The sequence below is a fragment of the Astyanax mexicanus genome, chromosome 3 (genome assembly GCF_023375975.1).
Source record: "Astyanax mexicanus isolate ESR-SI-001 chromosome 3, AstMex3_surface, whole genome shotgun sequence".
NCBI lineage: Eukaryota > Metazoa > Chordata > Actinopteri > Characiformes > Acestrorhamphidae > Astyanax > Astyanax mexicanus.
Genome location: NC_064410.1, coordinates 29,478,374 through 29,491,283, shown reverse-complemented (window position 1 = coordinate 29,491,283; position 12,910 = coordinate 29,478,374). Strand labels below are relative to the sequence as shown.

The following is a 12,910-nucleotide window of genomic DNA, read 5'->3' as shown; positions in this document are numbered from 1 at the left end:
AGAGGACGGATCAACTGCTTCACGGCTCTCCAGAAGGCGAATTTTCTTCTGTTGAAGATTTACTTCTATGTTTTGGGTCGTTGTATCATCCATCCTCTGCTGAGCTTCAGTTGGTGGACAGATGGTCCTAAGTGTTCCTGCAAACTGTCTTGGTAAACTTGGGAATTAATTTTTCCATTGATGACGCCAATCCATCCAGACCCTGAGGCAGCAACGCATCCCCAAACCATTATGCCCCCTCTACCATATTTCATAGTTAGGATGAGGTTTTGATGATGGTGTGCTGTGCCTTTTTTTTTCTCCACACATAGCGTTGTGTTTTCCTTTCCAACAACTAAATTTTGGTGCACAGTATATTTAGCCAGTATGGCTGTGGAACATCCAGATGCTCTTTTGCAAGCTTCAAATGTGTAGCAATGTTTTTTTTTTTGGACAGCAGTGGCCTCCTGCGTGGTGTCCTCCCAGAGAGGAAGTGCGCGAGTGTCAGAGATTTCTGTGTGTCTTTAGCTGACAGTCTAGGATTCTTCCTCACCTCATTGATCATTCTGCGCTGTGCTCTTGCAGTCATCTTTACAGGATGACCACACCTAGGGAGAGTAGCAACAGTGCTGAACTTTCTCCATTTGTAGACCGTCTGTCTGACCGTGGACACATGTACATCAAGGCTTTTAGAGATACTTTTGTAACCTTTTCCAGCTTCATGTAAATGAACAATTCTTGAACGCAGGTCTTCTGAGAGCTCTTTTGTACATTTGAGGCATGATTCACATCAAGCAATGCTTCTTAAGAACAGAAAACTCAAAACTAGTGTGTGTTTTTATAGGGCAGGGCAGCTTTAACCAACACATCCAATCTCATCACATCTGGCTCCAATTAGCTCTTAGAAAAATCATTAGCCTAGGGGTTCAGATCATTTTTACACCCTGTCCTATAAATGTTAACATGCTTTGTTCAATAAAACCATGCAAACATATACTTTTTTGTGAGGTATTAGTTTAAGCAGACTGTGTTTGTCTATTGTTGTGACTTAGATGAAGATCAGAACACGTTTAATGACTAAATTATGCAGAAATATGCAGTAATTCCAAAGTAAAATGGTAAAGTTAACCCTTAAACGTAACCCTTAAGCTTAACATCAGACTCTCATCGTTGCGGGGTGAAAGGCCCACAGTCGAAAGAAATGTTACCAATTGTTGTTGTTTTTAAAACTGGAGGCTGTAACGTTTTACAGTAGAATATTTTGTGTATTTGTATACCTCAATTCATTTATTCAATATGAGCTGCTGTAAAATGCACCTATCTATTCGATACTATATATAGTGGTCCTACTATGTTTGTCTGAGTAAACTACAGTACCAATCAAAAGTTTGGACACACCTAAAAAATAAAAAAGACATCAAAATATGAAGAAAAATATCTGAAATTATTTATTCAAAAAAAAAAAAAAAAAAAAAAAGCAAACCAGAATATTTTTTATATTTTAGATTCTTCAAAGTAGCAACTCTTGCTTTAATCACAGCTTTTCACATCTTGGCTGGATTTTCTCAGTCAGCGTTATGAGGTGGAATAACTTTCAGGTAACAGCTGTGCTGAACTTGTCAAGAGTTAATATTACTTGAATTTTTGGCCTCTTAATGTGTTTGAGAGCATCAGTTGTATTTTAAAGAGGTAGAGCTGATATACAATGAGCTCTAATCCATATTATGGCAAGAACTGCTCATCTAAGTAAATAAAAAAAACTTTAAGAAGTGAAGATCAGTCAATCGAAAAAAAATTCAAGAACTTTGAAATATCCTTAAGTGCAGTCACAAAGACCATCAAAAACGTTATGATGAAACTGGCACTCATCAGGACTGCCCCAGGAAAGGAAGACCAAGAGTTATGTCTATGTCTATTCTATATGTCTATTCAGCTAAGAGTTATCAGCCTTACAAACCACAAGTTAACAGCACCCTAGATAAGATGTACCTAAATGTGTGACAGAGTATTTTGGTTTGTTTAACACTTTTAAGTTACTACATGATTTATTATGTGTGAAAAAGAGAAAAAGGTCATTTCTTTGTGATAGAAAGCAGAACTTTGTTATATGCTTGCTTCATGTTCTAATATTTCCTTTCGACCTTAAATATGCGGCAGCCTCAGTAACCCTGCGTTTGAATGTGTGTTTGTACAAGGTATGTATTGGATAACTAAATTAAGATCAGTTTAAATAGTAATAAAAAATAAATAGATTTTAATAAGACATGGTGAATGTTTTTTTATTTTATTTTATATATATATATATATATATATATATATATATACATATAGAACTCTTTAGGCTGGAAAATGGTATAAATATCAGGAATCACTTGGCGGCTTTATTCTGAAGCTACGACTCCAGAGCTTGCTAGACTATTGGCTCTTTCTGTGGTTTACCTGCGCTGGAAACACAGTCGTTCCATGTTTTCTTTACGATGGTAGGAACAAAATGCGAAAGGAACCAAAAATTCAGAAAGCAGAAGCTTGAGGACCTTGGACCACCTTGTATATGATAACTCTGGCTAGAACTGCTAGAGCAGCATTAGCATTAGCCACTAACTGCTCTTAGTGCTGGCTCTTTTGTCATTCAGAGGCGACTATATCGATCTGTAACCTGCTGCTAAGACCATCTTGCACTGCTGAAGCAGTATTAGCATTAGCTGCTAACCACGCTTAGTGCTAGCTCTTTCGCTAGTCTTTCAGAGGTGAGTATATCGGATTGTAGTCTGCATGTTTTCTGTGTTTAAACAAGCTACACGGGATAAACCCACGCTAGCTAATAATGCCCTGGATTACCGAAACAGTCAGGGTTCCTTAGTGTAGCTAGCGCTAGCGATTAGCTGCTAATTGCCTTAGCGCAGCAGTGTCAAACTCATTTTCACCAAGGGCCACATCAGCATAATGGCTGTGCTCAAAGGGCCAGATGTTTATAAATTATACATTTAACTTATAACTTATAAGTGTAACAAGATTTAACCGAATGTAATATAAATTTAATGTAACTACTTCTTAATGTTAAAAAACTCTGAATGTACTACTTATTCAATTAAAACATTACAGCTGCATGGAAAGAAAAATGTTTGCTTGTTGCCCTTTTATAACAAATCCTTTTAATTTGTCATGTTATCAAATCCACAAACTCCATCAATCAAGGATCAAACTATTCAATGAATAAAAAAATAACAACAAACACAAGTTATAATATTAATTTTTATCAAAACTTTGACATCTAAAAAGGTCTAAAGAAAAGCTAGTAGCCAATCGGGTTAGAATGTCTGGAACCACTTTAAAATAAGACTACCTTTATAAAGGGTTTATTAATGGTTACTAATTAGGTTGTAAAGGCCTTAAAAATCATTAATGATCAGTTATAACACATACGTAGAAAGGGCAACAATGATCTGTGGTTGCCAAATAGTGAACCCACAGCCATCTATATTGTTGCCCTTTCTAATTATGTGTTATAACTGATTATTATTGATTTTTAAGGCATTTACAACCTAATTAGTAACCATTAATAAACTAACTGTAAACCATTTATAAACCCTTTATAAAGGTAGTCTTATTTTAAAGTGGTACCGGATGTCGTTTCACTGTGTCATAATTCATTTGAATATAGTTAAAAAAATAATATCCGTGTCGCTTGTCACTATAACTCGGTAAAATTAATGTCTAAAGAAATTTTCTAAAGAAATAAAATATTACAGATTTTTCAGGGTTTCTGACACCATCTTGCCCTGTAGTCCCAACACTGCACCCAGGTGTGATCACGCATTTTCTGTTATCATTCTGATTTTATGCAGGTCAGGTTTTATTTGCTTTTCTTCTTCTTTGCATTAAATCTTTGTGTTTTTCTCCTTTTTTGATAAAATCTAACTTTAACTCACGCACACTCATTTCTCATTTCTCCCCGTCTCTCCTGGGCGACAATGTCATTGACTTTTAATGCCCTTTTGGATCAAGCGCAGTTTCAGTGAAAGTTTTGCTGGCTTGCTAAAAAATCTAAAATATAAAAGCCTCCACAGCATACTGTATTAGACCGTTCCTATAACCGACCCGCTCACTTCAAAGACACAAAGCGCAAGACAAGCTGCCACAACCTGTTATACTGTTCAAAGTCTATTATCAGCTAAAAAATGCAGCTTATTCAAAATAAAAACAGAGTATATATGAGAGAATATCTGTTAGCGCTGCGGTTTGCACGCGCGGAATCATGGCAGTCGATCGGAACTAGTAGGAACGGCCTTGTCACGCTCAGTAATTTGTATGTGAGTCTTTGTATTTTTCTCTCATTTACTCCCATTACCCACAGAGCTGAGAGATGAAGGCATAGGAGGTGCTGTCATTGCCTCACATGGACAGTTGATATTGTCAGCTACCTGTTCTCAGTGTGCTACTTGATTCTGTGGTTGTTGTGTGGGGATATTTGTCTTTGTATAACACTTTTTTCCATTTCTCCTCTTGCCTTATCTATCTTGTCTGATCTTTCTCCCTCAAATAAAGCTTCCCTCCATTCTCCTGTCGTCTTCCTCTCCCTCCTTCTGTCCAACAGCAGCGTGGTCGTGGACGGAATCCAGTCCATGAAGCACTGCTGCAAAGGCTTCTGCATCGACGTCCTCAAGCGCCTGGCTAAAATAGTGGGCTTCACCTATGACCTCTACCTTGTGACCAATGGCAGGCACGGGAAGAACATAAACGGAGAGTGGAATGGAATGGTCGGGGAGGTCAGCAATTCTTTTCTTTTATAGATCTAATATAACCTTGCATCAAAGGGGTGGAAAAAAAAGCTTTTGTGAAATGGATGAGATCGAAGTGCTGGCGGAGCTGAATTAGTTCACAGGGCACAGAGTGTGATTTATTGTACTTACTGTATTTCTAAACCTCTACATAGTTCATTGTTCATCAATCTGATAAAGTCACACAGTCCTAACTTTCTCCCACACTCACTGAAAATAAAGGTGCTAAATATAAAGGTGCTAAATATATCTTAATTGTTTCCTGTATATATACTTGAATTTTATTTGATTTAAGACTGTATGAACCTGATATTTCATGTTTTGTTTGGTCATCTTAGATTTAGACTTAGTGTTAAACAGTCTTAGAGCATATAAGAAATTCCTTTTTTTTTGTTCTTTGTTTTTTTTGCACTATAAGGTGCACTTAAAAACAATTTCCCTAAAAATTATCAGTCTGCCTTATAATCCAGAAAAAACAAGTCTCCTTGAAGCTGCGGGAGTCTCCCGCATTTCAGTAGTGGCTCCCTGATGCCCGCGAGTCACATATAATCTCCCAGAATTCAGAACGAGTGCCTCAAAAGCGCACACAGGCGACAGACTTTTTTTCTCTAATCACGTGTGGGAAGGAGAGAGAGAAAACAGAGAGGGTTCTGATTGGCCTGTTTTGTGCAAAGAGTCTGTGAGACAGCCAATCAGTTTTTAGTGTGGGCGGGCAGTGTTTTTCCCCCCTCCTGGACGGGAACCTCCCTGAAATCAACTTTTGCAACTTGGGATGTCTGTATAATCCGGAGCAGTAAATCCACTCCGCAGAAGTACGGCACTTTACAGGAGTTTCAGTTTAGTTCTCCAGCAGTATTAGCATTAGCTGCTAACCACTTTGAATGCTAGCTCTTTTGTCATTCAGAGGCAAGTATATCAGACTTTACCTGCTTCTAAGCCCAGCTAGCACTGTTGGAGCAGCATTAGCATTAGCTGCACTTTGAGTGCTAGCTCTGTTGTCGTTCAGAAGTGAATATATCAGACTGTAGCCTGCTGCTAAGACCGGCTAGCACTGCTTTCAGAGGAGCCCCTCTGAACCACGTCGTTCAGAGGCGAGTATAGTGAACTGCAGTTTGCGTGTTTTCTGTGTTAAAACAAGCTACATGGGACGAACCGCTAGCTGATAGCACCCTGGCTTACCGCCATCCAGTGGTGAAATCTGCTGAATTAAAAGGAAAACATGGCGAGACCCCTGTTTCTTAATAGTGTCGCATAAAGCACCTTATAGTCCAGTGCACCATATATATGAAAATAGACCAGAAATAGACGTTTATTGATAGTGCACCTTATAATCTGGTGCGCCTTAAAAAAATACGGTAGCTGTTTTTAAACCTGGTTGTTCTGCATCGAAGACTGCGGAAACTCCTTCCATCTAACTTATTAATATACATTTATTTCCTGCGTTTCAGGCCTGCAGTGCATTCCAAATAAAGTTAGGATGGTAAAGCAAAAGTATTTCTTCCAGAAAATTATTGCAATTTACCGTTTTGTCATATTTTGTGTGTATTGGAACAACACAAAAAGAATGTGAAAAAAACAACAGGTAAATTTGACAAATATAATAGTTTAATCATTTTACACACTAAAAAAATGGGCCTGACAAAATGATTGGCGCCTTTTCGAAATTGTAAATAAATAACTGCAGCATCAGATTTTGCATGATCTTGTTGTCTTGAAGATACACATTTCCACTGTGGAACATCTCAGATGCCTCTGAGCCAGGAGAATGGACATAGTTAACATAAGGCAAATGCTTTGCGAGTTTTGTTTAGTTATCTCATTTCTAGCCCTAAATTCTCACTGTTCCTGCTTATTTTGGAATGTGTTGCTGGTGTGAAATGCAGGAATGGATGTATATTAACCAATAAAAATAAGTTGAGCAGAAAAAACATGAACTATCTTGGGTTCATGTTGTCTGGACTGAAAAAAAAGTCAAGGTAAATGTAAGAAACGCTGCCTTTTTCAGCAATTCCCAACACTGTCCTAATTTTTATCCCTGATTTTGTGGTGTTGTATAAAGAGTCATGCTTGTAGTAGAGATGTGTGCATGTGAAGAACCTTTTAAAGGACTGAAGAATCACTTGATGTAAAGGTTCCTGACCAGTTTAAAGGTTAGCCACACTTAGACATCTCTATTATGTGTTCTAGCATGGTTCTTTATGGAAACAGAAGTGATTTTTCTTCAGGATTTCTTAAAGCAAATGTGCAGCTCCTTCATATTTTGGAGTGTTGAAGAAAACTTGGGGACTTTTTTAGTATTTCTTAAGTATTTTTTAGTTTGTAGACTGTAGTTTTATTATACATTACTAATACTAATACATTTTTGCATGTTCTGTGTTCTCATAATGACATAAGATCAAATTAGACATCAAATTAAAATATTTTTAAAATATGTCTCACAGGTAAAATTATTACAATAATTAGATGTATTTTATGATATAGTAATAACTGTAACATCCAGCAAGCTTTTCTAATTCATGCTGTATTCTGTTTTAACTGACCTTGGGTGGTAATCACCCTCTTATCTTGTCCTTCAACCCAAATCCACCCAACACCATCACTCTCTAAAAATATTAACTAATAATACAATAGATTACTCTTGGAGTCGCCAAGAAAACCATCCTCATGAACTGGAAAACAAAAAAATAGCATTAACATCAACCACTTTATTGAAACACTCTTACTACCCATTAAAAACACTGATTCAGACTCAATTTGGGCACTGGATCAAATTCAAACACTACAGTAAATCTAATATAATATAATGATCAAACACAACACATCAAAAACAACTGGATTATACTTTGAAAAATGTACCTCATTAACGTATGCAACATAACTGCTTTGATTATGTGTATTAAGTATTTAAATATTTACTGATTGTGTCTCTATTTGCTTTTAAACTGTTTATCTGTTATATATAAGTATTGGTTTTGAAGTTGTGAGGAGGTGATCAGAGGTGTCTATGGGCCCTATTTTAGAGATCTTAAGGCGAATGGTCCACCGTCCACCGTGCAGCTTGATTTAGTGTGTCAGTGTGTCTTAATGATGGGAAAAGTACACTTTACGCATTTCAGAACTCACAAAAGTCATGCATTAATTCCCTTAATTAATCACGGGTGTGATGAAGAGTCCGATGAGCTTCGGCTTTGGCGGATTGCTATTTCAATGACGCAGCTACCTGTTTTATATTCTGTTTGAATAAAAGTTTGCATAACTGCCAACTGGCATGCACTATGGGTTTGTGCACTCCTGTGTGTCCATGTGTGCATAACAAGCAAACTGAGCTGCCAACTCACTGCCAAGATAGCAATGAACTTCTGACTGTTGACGTGTGTCTAGGTTGTTTTCAGTCAGTGGTGCACCTGTGTTTTCCGTTGCCAAGATAGCAATATGCCAGAAACTTACCTGAACACACCCCACTTCCAGACCCCCACGCCCATCGCCATAGATATATTCACAAGCACTGTTGCTATTTAAACACTACAGGTGCAAGGTGTGAAAATAGACTGTTGGCTGTTGGGGTGTAAGATAGGAATGAGCATCAAGACTCGCCTTACGCAGTTTAAGTTTAAGTAAGATAGGGCCCCTGGTGTTAAACAGTATCAGAAACTCATCTTTTGCAGATACTGAAGCAGGTCTGCAGAGAGGAGATGATGGTTTGCTCTGGGTTTGTTCTGTTTAGGCGTCTTTGGTTTGTGTGTGTTTACAGTTCACTCCAACTATGCCAGAGTTTATTTGGCAGTGTTGTTACTTGTCCCAACAAACCGCACTGACAGAACAGTTGCACCAAGATTTGATTTGATCGAGCCAACGCTGACACACTCTTGACTCATGATTTGACTACAGAATACAGTTTTATGATGCAAGTTTTAGCAGTCGAAGCAAAAGTAGTTTGTAATGTGTGTATGCAGTAGTAGAGGTTCTTAATGGTGTTCTCTGATAATCCTCCCAATGCCCATAGTGTTGAAAGCACATTAAACTGCGTCTGCTTCATGGCAAACTCTTGAGATGGCAGCAGTATATTCCATTTGGAATAGTGGCTATAAAGCTTGATTCTGTATGATCAGGCTTGATTCCGCCAGCAAGTATGTAACTTAATCATGCTCATTGCATTATGTGGATGAACATTGTCCTGTTGTAACAGCACACTGGAGTGTTAATTGCAGAAAAAGAAGGGCCAATGATTGCAGGACCTTGTTAATGGTCCTGCAATCATTGCAGGTCCTGCAATTATAACGATGGTCTGTCAAAGTGCCTGTAATGAAGACCAAAGGTGATCTGGCAATTCACAAAATTGGACTCCACACCATGACAACAAACCTCAACCTTTCCACCATTGACCAGAATGCCTCCACACACAGATTTGTTGGTCATTTCACAAAGGCAAAAGCGGGACAACCAACAAATCTGTGTTTGTAATAATTGTGTCAGCTCCAAGATTACATACATGTCCAAAAAACATGGTGTCATGGTGTGGGCTGCCATTTTGTACACTGCCAGATCACATTTGTTTTTTTATTTCAACAGGACAATGCTTGTCCACATACTGCAGTGAGCATTATCAAGCATATGGCTTCAATTGGATTATGCTTTTTGAAAACTTGTCTCAATAATATGTGTAATAATACATTACATTACATTACATTTGGCAGATGCTTTTGTCCAAAGCGACTTACAATAGTGCAGTACAAAAGTAATAGAAGTTAAAGGTAAAACATCTTCATATAGGGCCTAAAGGAGGTCAAAGGGAAATAATGGGATAGAGGAGTGAAGGAGGGGAAGAAGGAAATGAGGTTAGAAGTAGTTAGTGTGTTAGAGGTGTTAAGAGAGTAAGTGCTCTTTGAAGAGCTCTGTCTTCAGGAGTTTCTTAAAGATAGCGAGAGATTCTCCTGATCTGGTAGTGGAAGGTAGTTTGTTCCACCATTGGGGAACTCTGTATGAGAACAGTCTGGATTGCTTTGTGTGGATTGTGTTTGGTAAAGCGAGGCGACGTTCATTGGAGGAGCGCAGCGGCCGGGAGGTAGCGTAAGCCTTCAGGAGTGATCAGTGCAGGTAGGAAGGAGCTGTTCTGTCATCACCTTGTAATATATTATTGATTGCTTTTAAGACTGAAACAATCTGTTATATAAGTACTGACTTCAAGGTCATGAAGAGTATTGTGGTCAACGCCATGGTTAACTTTTTTTTTTTGTCACATCAAATGTCCAGAAAGATTGGTGTTATGGTGTCGAAGGTGATCTGCCATTTATTTTATAATTTATGAGGCATTTTGTGGATCTATAATTGTGTATAGCTCACCTTAAAAAATCTCTGTATAAAGGGCTAACAAGCCCTATCCCTTCCCTCTACCCCTCTAGCCTAAAAAAAATCGTGGGAAAGGGGTAGGGCCAAGGGGTAAAAAGGGATTTTAAAAGTTTTTTTTTTTTTTTTTTAGATGTACAATTTAAAATTGTAATGATTTTATTATTGTTTTTATTGTGGATGTCCAGATATGTTAGATAGTCTTTATTTTGTCTATATTTTATAATTGTGTGTAAAGTGTGTAACGTCAAGCTTCCAAAAAGACACCACTTTTGCAGGGATTTTTTTTTTATCATTATTATTAATTACAGTTCTTTTCCTCTTCACCAGGTGGTTTCCAAGCGAGCTGACATGGCGATTGGTTCACTGACCATAAACGAAGAGAGGTCAGAGGTGGTGGAGTTTTCTGTTCCTTTCGTGGAGACCGGCATCAGCGTCATGGTTTCTCGTAGCAATGGCACTGTCTCCCCATCTGCCTTCCTTGGTGAGCTACTCATTGGATTCTACATTCTGTACCTTCATTTTTGAGTTTTTTTTTGTTCTGTTAGCGGTTCTTTTCAGTTCTTTCTGAGGTTGAATACAAGAAGTCTATTATTAAGAACCCATCCTTTATCTACCCCTGGTTTTATGATGTCATCTCTGACTCAGGTTAGAAATCTGGGAATCATTTTTGACTCTTTTCTATCATTTGATCCATACATCAAAAGCACAACCAGGACAGCCTTTTTTCACATCGTGAATACAGAAAAAGATTCCCCCTCTTTATCCTTTCGTGCTTTTGTGATGTACTGTAATGTTGCTCTTTGTCCTTTTCCTGCTCAGGGTTTGAGGAAGTTACAGTGTGTGCAAAATTTAGCAGGGAGGGTTTATTGCTGTGCTAAACTCTGGAATCACATCAGCACTACCTTAAAAAAAGTTCTCACTGGAAAAGGCTCAGTGTGTACTCGCATTGTATACAATACAAGCTACTGACATCTTCAGGATGTACATCCCAGTGTGCACATTCCAGATCTGTGCAGTTTACTTGTGCTTTGTTCTTCTACTTCTACTTCTTATACGTTTTTTTACTACCAACCTGATAATGGTCTTACACACTAGACTTTGTATTGCAGGTGATCAGGCATGTAGGATCCCTGCTCCCTCAGGATTTGACATTTTTTATTTAACCCATAAGAGCCCAGTCCCAGTTCAGGGGTTGCACAATAAAACTGAAACACCTGGTTTTAGACCACAATAATTTCTTGTCCTGACGGACAGTTCTGGTGGAAACAGGAGAGTTGAGGTGCACATTGAATTCTGCCATGATTTGGGCAGCCGAGGTTTTATGTTTTTTGGATACAATCCGGGTTAGCACCCGAACATCCCTTTCAGACAGCTTCCTTTTACAGCGTCCACAGTTAATCCTGTTGGATGTGGTTTGTCCTTATTGGTGGTATGCTGACATTACCCTGGATACCGTGGCTCTTGATACATTACAAAGACTTGCTGTCTTGGTTACAAATGCACCAGCAAGACGTGCACCAACAATTTGTCCTCTTTTGAACTCTGGTATGTCACCCATAATGTTGTGTGCATTGCAATATTTCGAGCGAAACTGTGCTCTTACCCTGCTAATCGAACCTTCACACTCTGCTCTTACTGGTGCAATGTGCAATTAATGAAGATTGGCCACCAGGCTGCTCCAATTTAGCCATGAAACCTCCCACACTAAAATGACAGGTGTTTCAGTTTCATTGTCCAACCCCTGTGTGTATATATATAAAATAATTGGGAGGTAGCTGGTTCAAATCCCAGACATGTAGCTTGCTGGAAGCCTAAGAGAGCACAATTGGCCTTGCTCTTTCTGGGTGGGTAGATGGTGTAATGTCGATCAGCATAAGGCTGCGTCTGTGAGCTGATGTATTGGAACTGAATAGTTGAGCTTTCCTCCAAGCGCGCTGTGATGCTACTCAGCAATGCTGCATCAGCAGCAGCTCAAAAAGAAGCGATTGCTGGCTTCACATGAATCAGAGGAAGCATGTGTTAGTCTTCACCCTCCTGGTGTGTTGGGGCATTACTAGTGATAGGGGGAGTCCTAATGAGTGGGTTGAGTATTTGGCCGTGTAAATTGGGGAGAAATATGTTAAATAAATTGAACAGCCAATTTGTGTTTTGTTAATGCAATAAAGAGGGCACATGGCTGTTAATATTTCTTAATGAACAGTACAACAACAATTGTATACGTCATTTGTAAAATGAGTTAGTTTTATCTTAAGCAGTAATCCAGCACTCCTACACTCTGTAAATAAGGTCAGATGAACAATCATGGATGAAACACATTCACACACTGTACTGTGATGCTCTCAGGAGGTTCAGTTTATGTCACTTAGGGACTGCTTGAGTTAAAGTGAAGAACATCATAATAACTAAAACAAAAAAAGACACTAAAACATTGTAAATTACATATATTTGAGTGTACACATGGTTATTCATCGTTATCCTGTATATACATAAGTTTTTTCTTTAGAGAAATTAGAGAAGCCAGAAAGCTTAATCTGTAGCTATTAGTACTGTGAGTTAGAGGTGTGCCATATCGTATCGATATCGCCAACATTTCTGAATATTGTGATCGATATTATACCCTGAAATATCGTGCCATATCACCCACCCCTAATTATCACATCAGGATACTACTTTTTTGGCAGTTTTAAGCAAAAGAAAAATTCACACTGTTCTTATTTACCATTATACATCTACTACATACAAATTATATCTGTTTAGTATCGCAAATTTTATATGGAGATATTTGAAGTGCATTATTATTAGTAGTA

At 38.3% G+C, this 12,910-nt stretch overlaps 1 protein-coding gene across 1 annotated transcript in view; it reads left to right on the top strand.

The window, feature by feature from the left end:
* Positions 1 to 12,910, top strand: part of grin2da (glutamate receptor, ionotropic, N-methyl D-aspartate 2D, a) — a 213,349-nt gene that overhangs the window by 164,798 nt on the left and 35,641 nt on the right. Inside the window, exons 7-8 of the mRNA XM_049476300.1 lie at positions 4,574 to 4,745; positions 10,431 to 10,584. Coding sequence (XP_049332257.1) covers positions 4,574 to 4,745; positions 10,431 to 10,584 — 326 coding nt within the window. The remainder of the gene's footprint in view (positions 1 to 4,573; positions 4,746 to 10,430; positions 10,585 to 12,910) is intronic.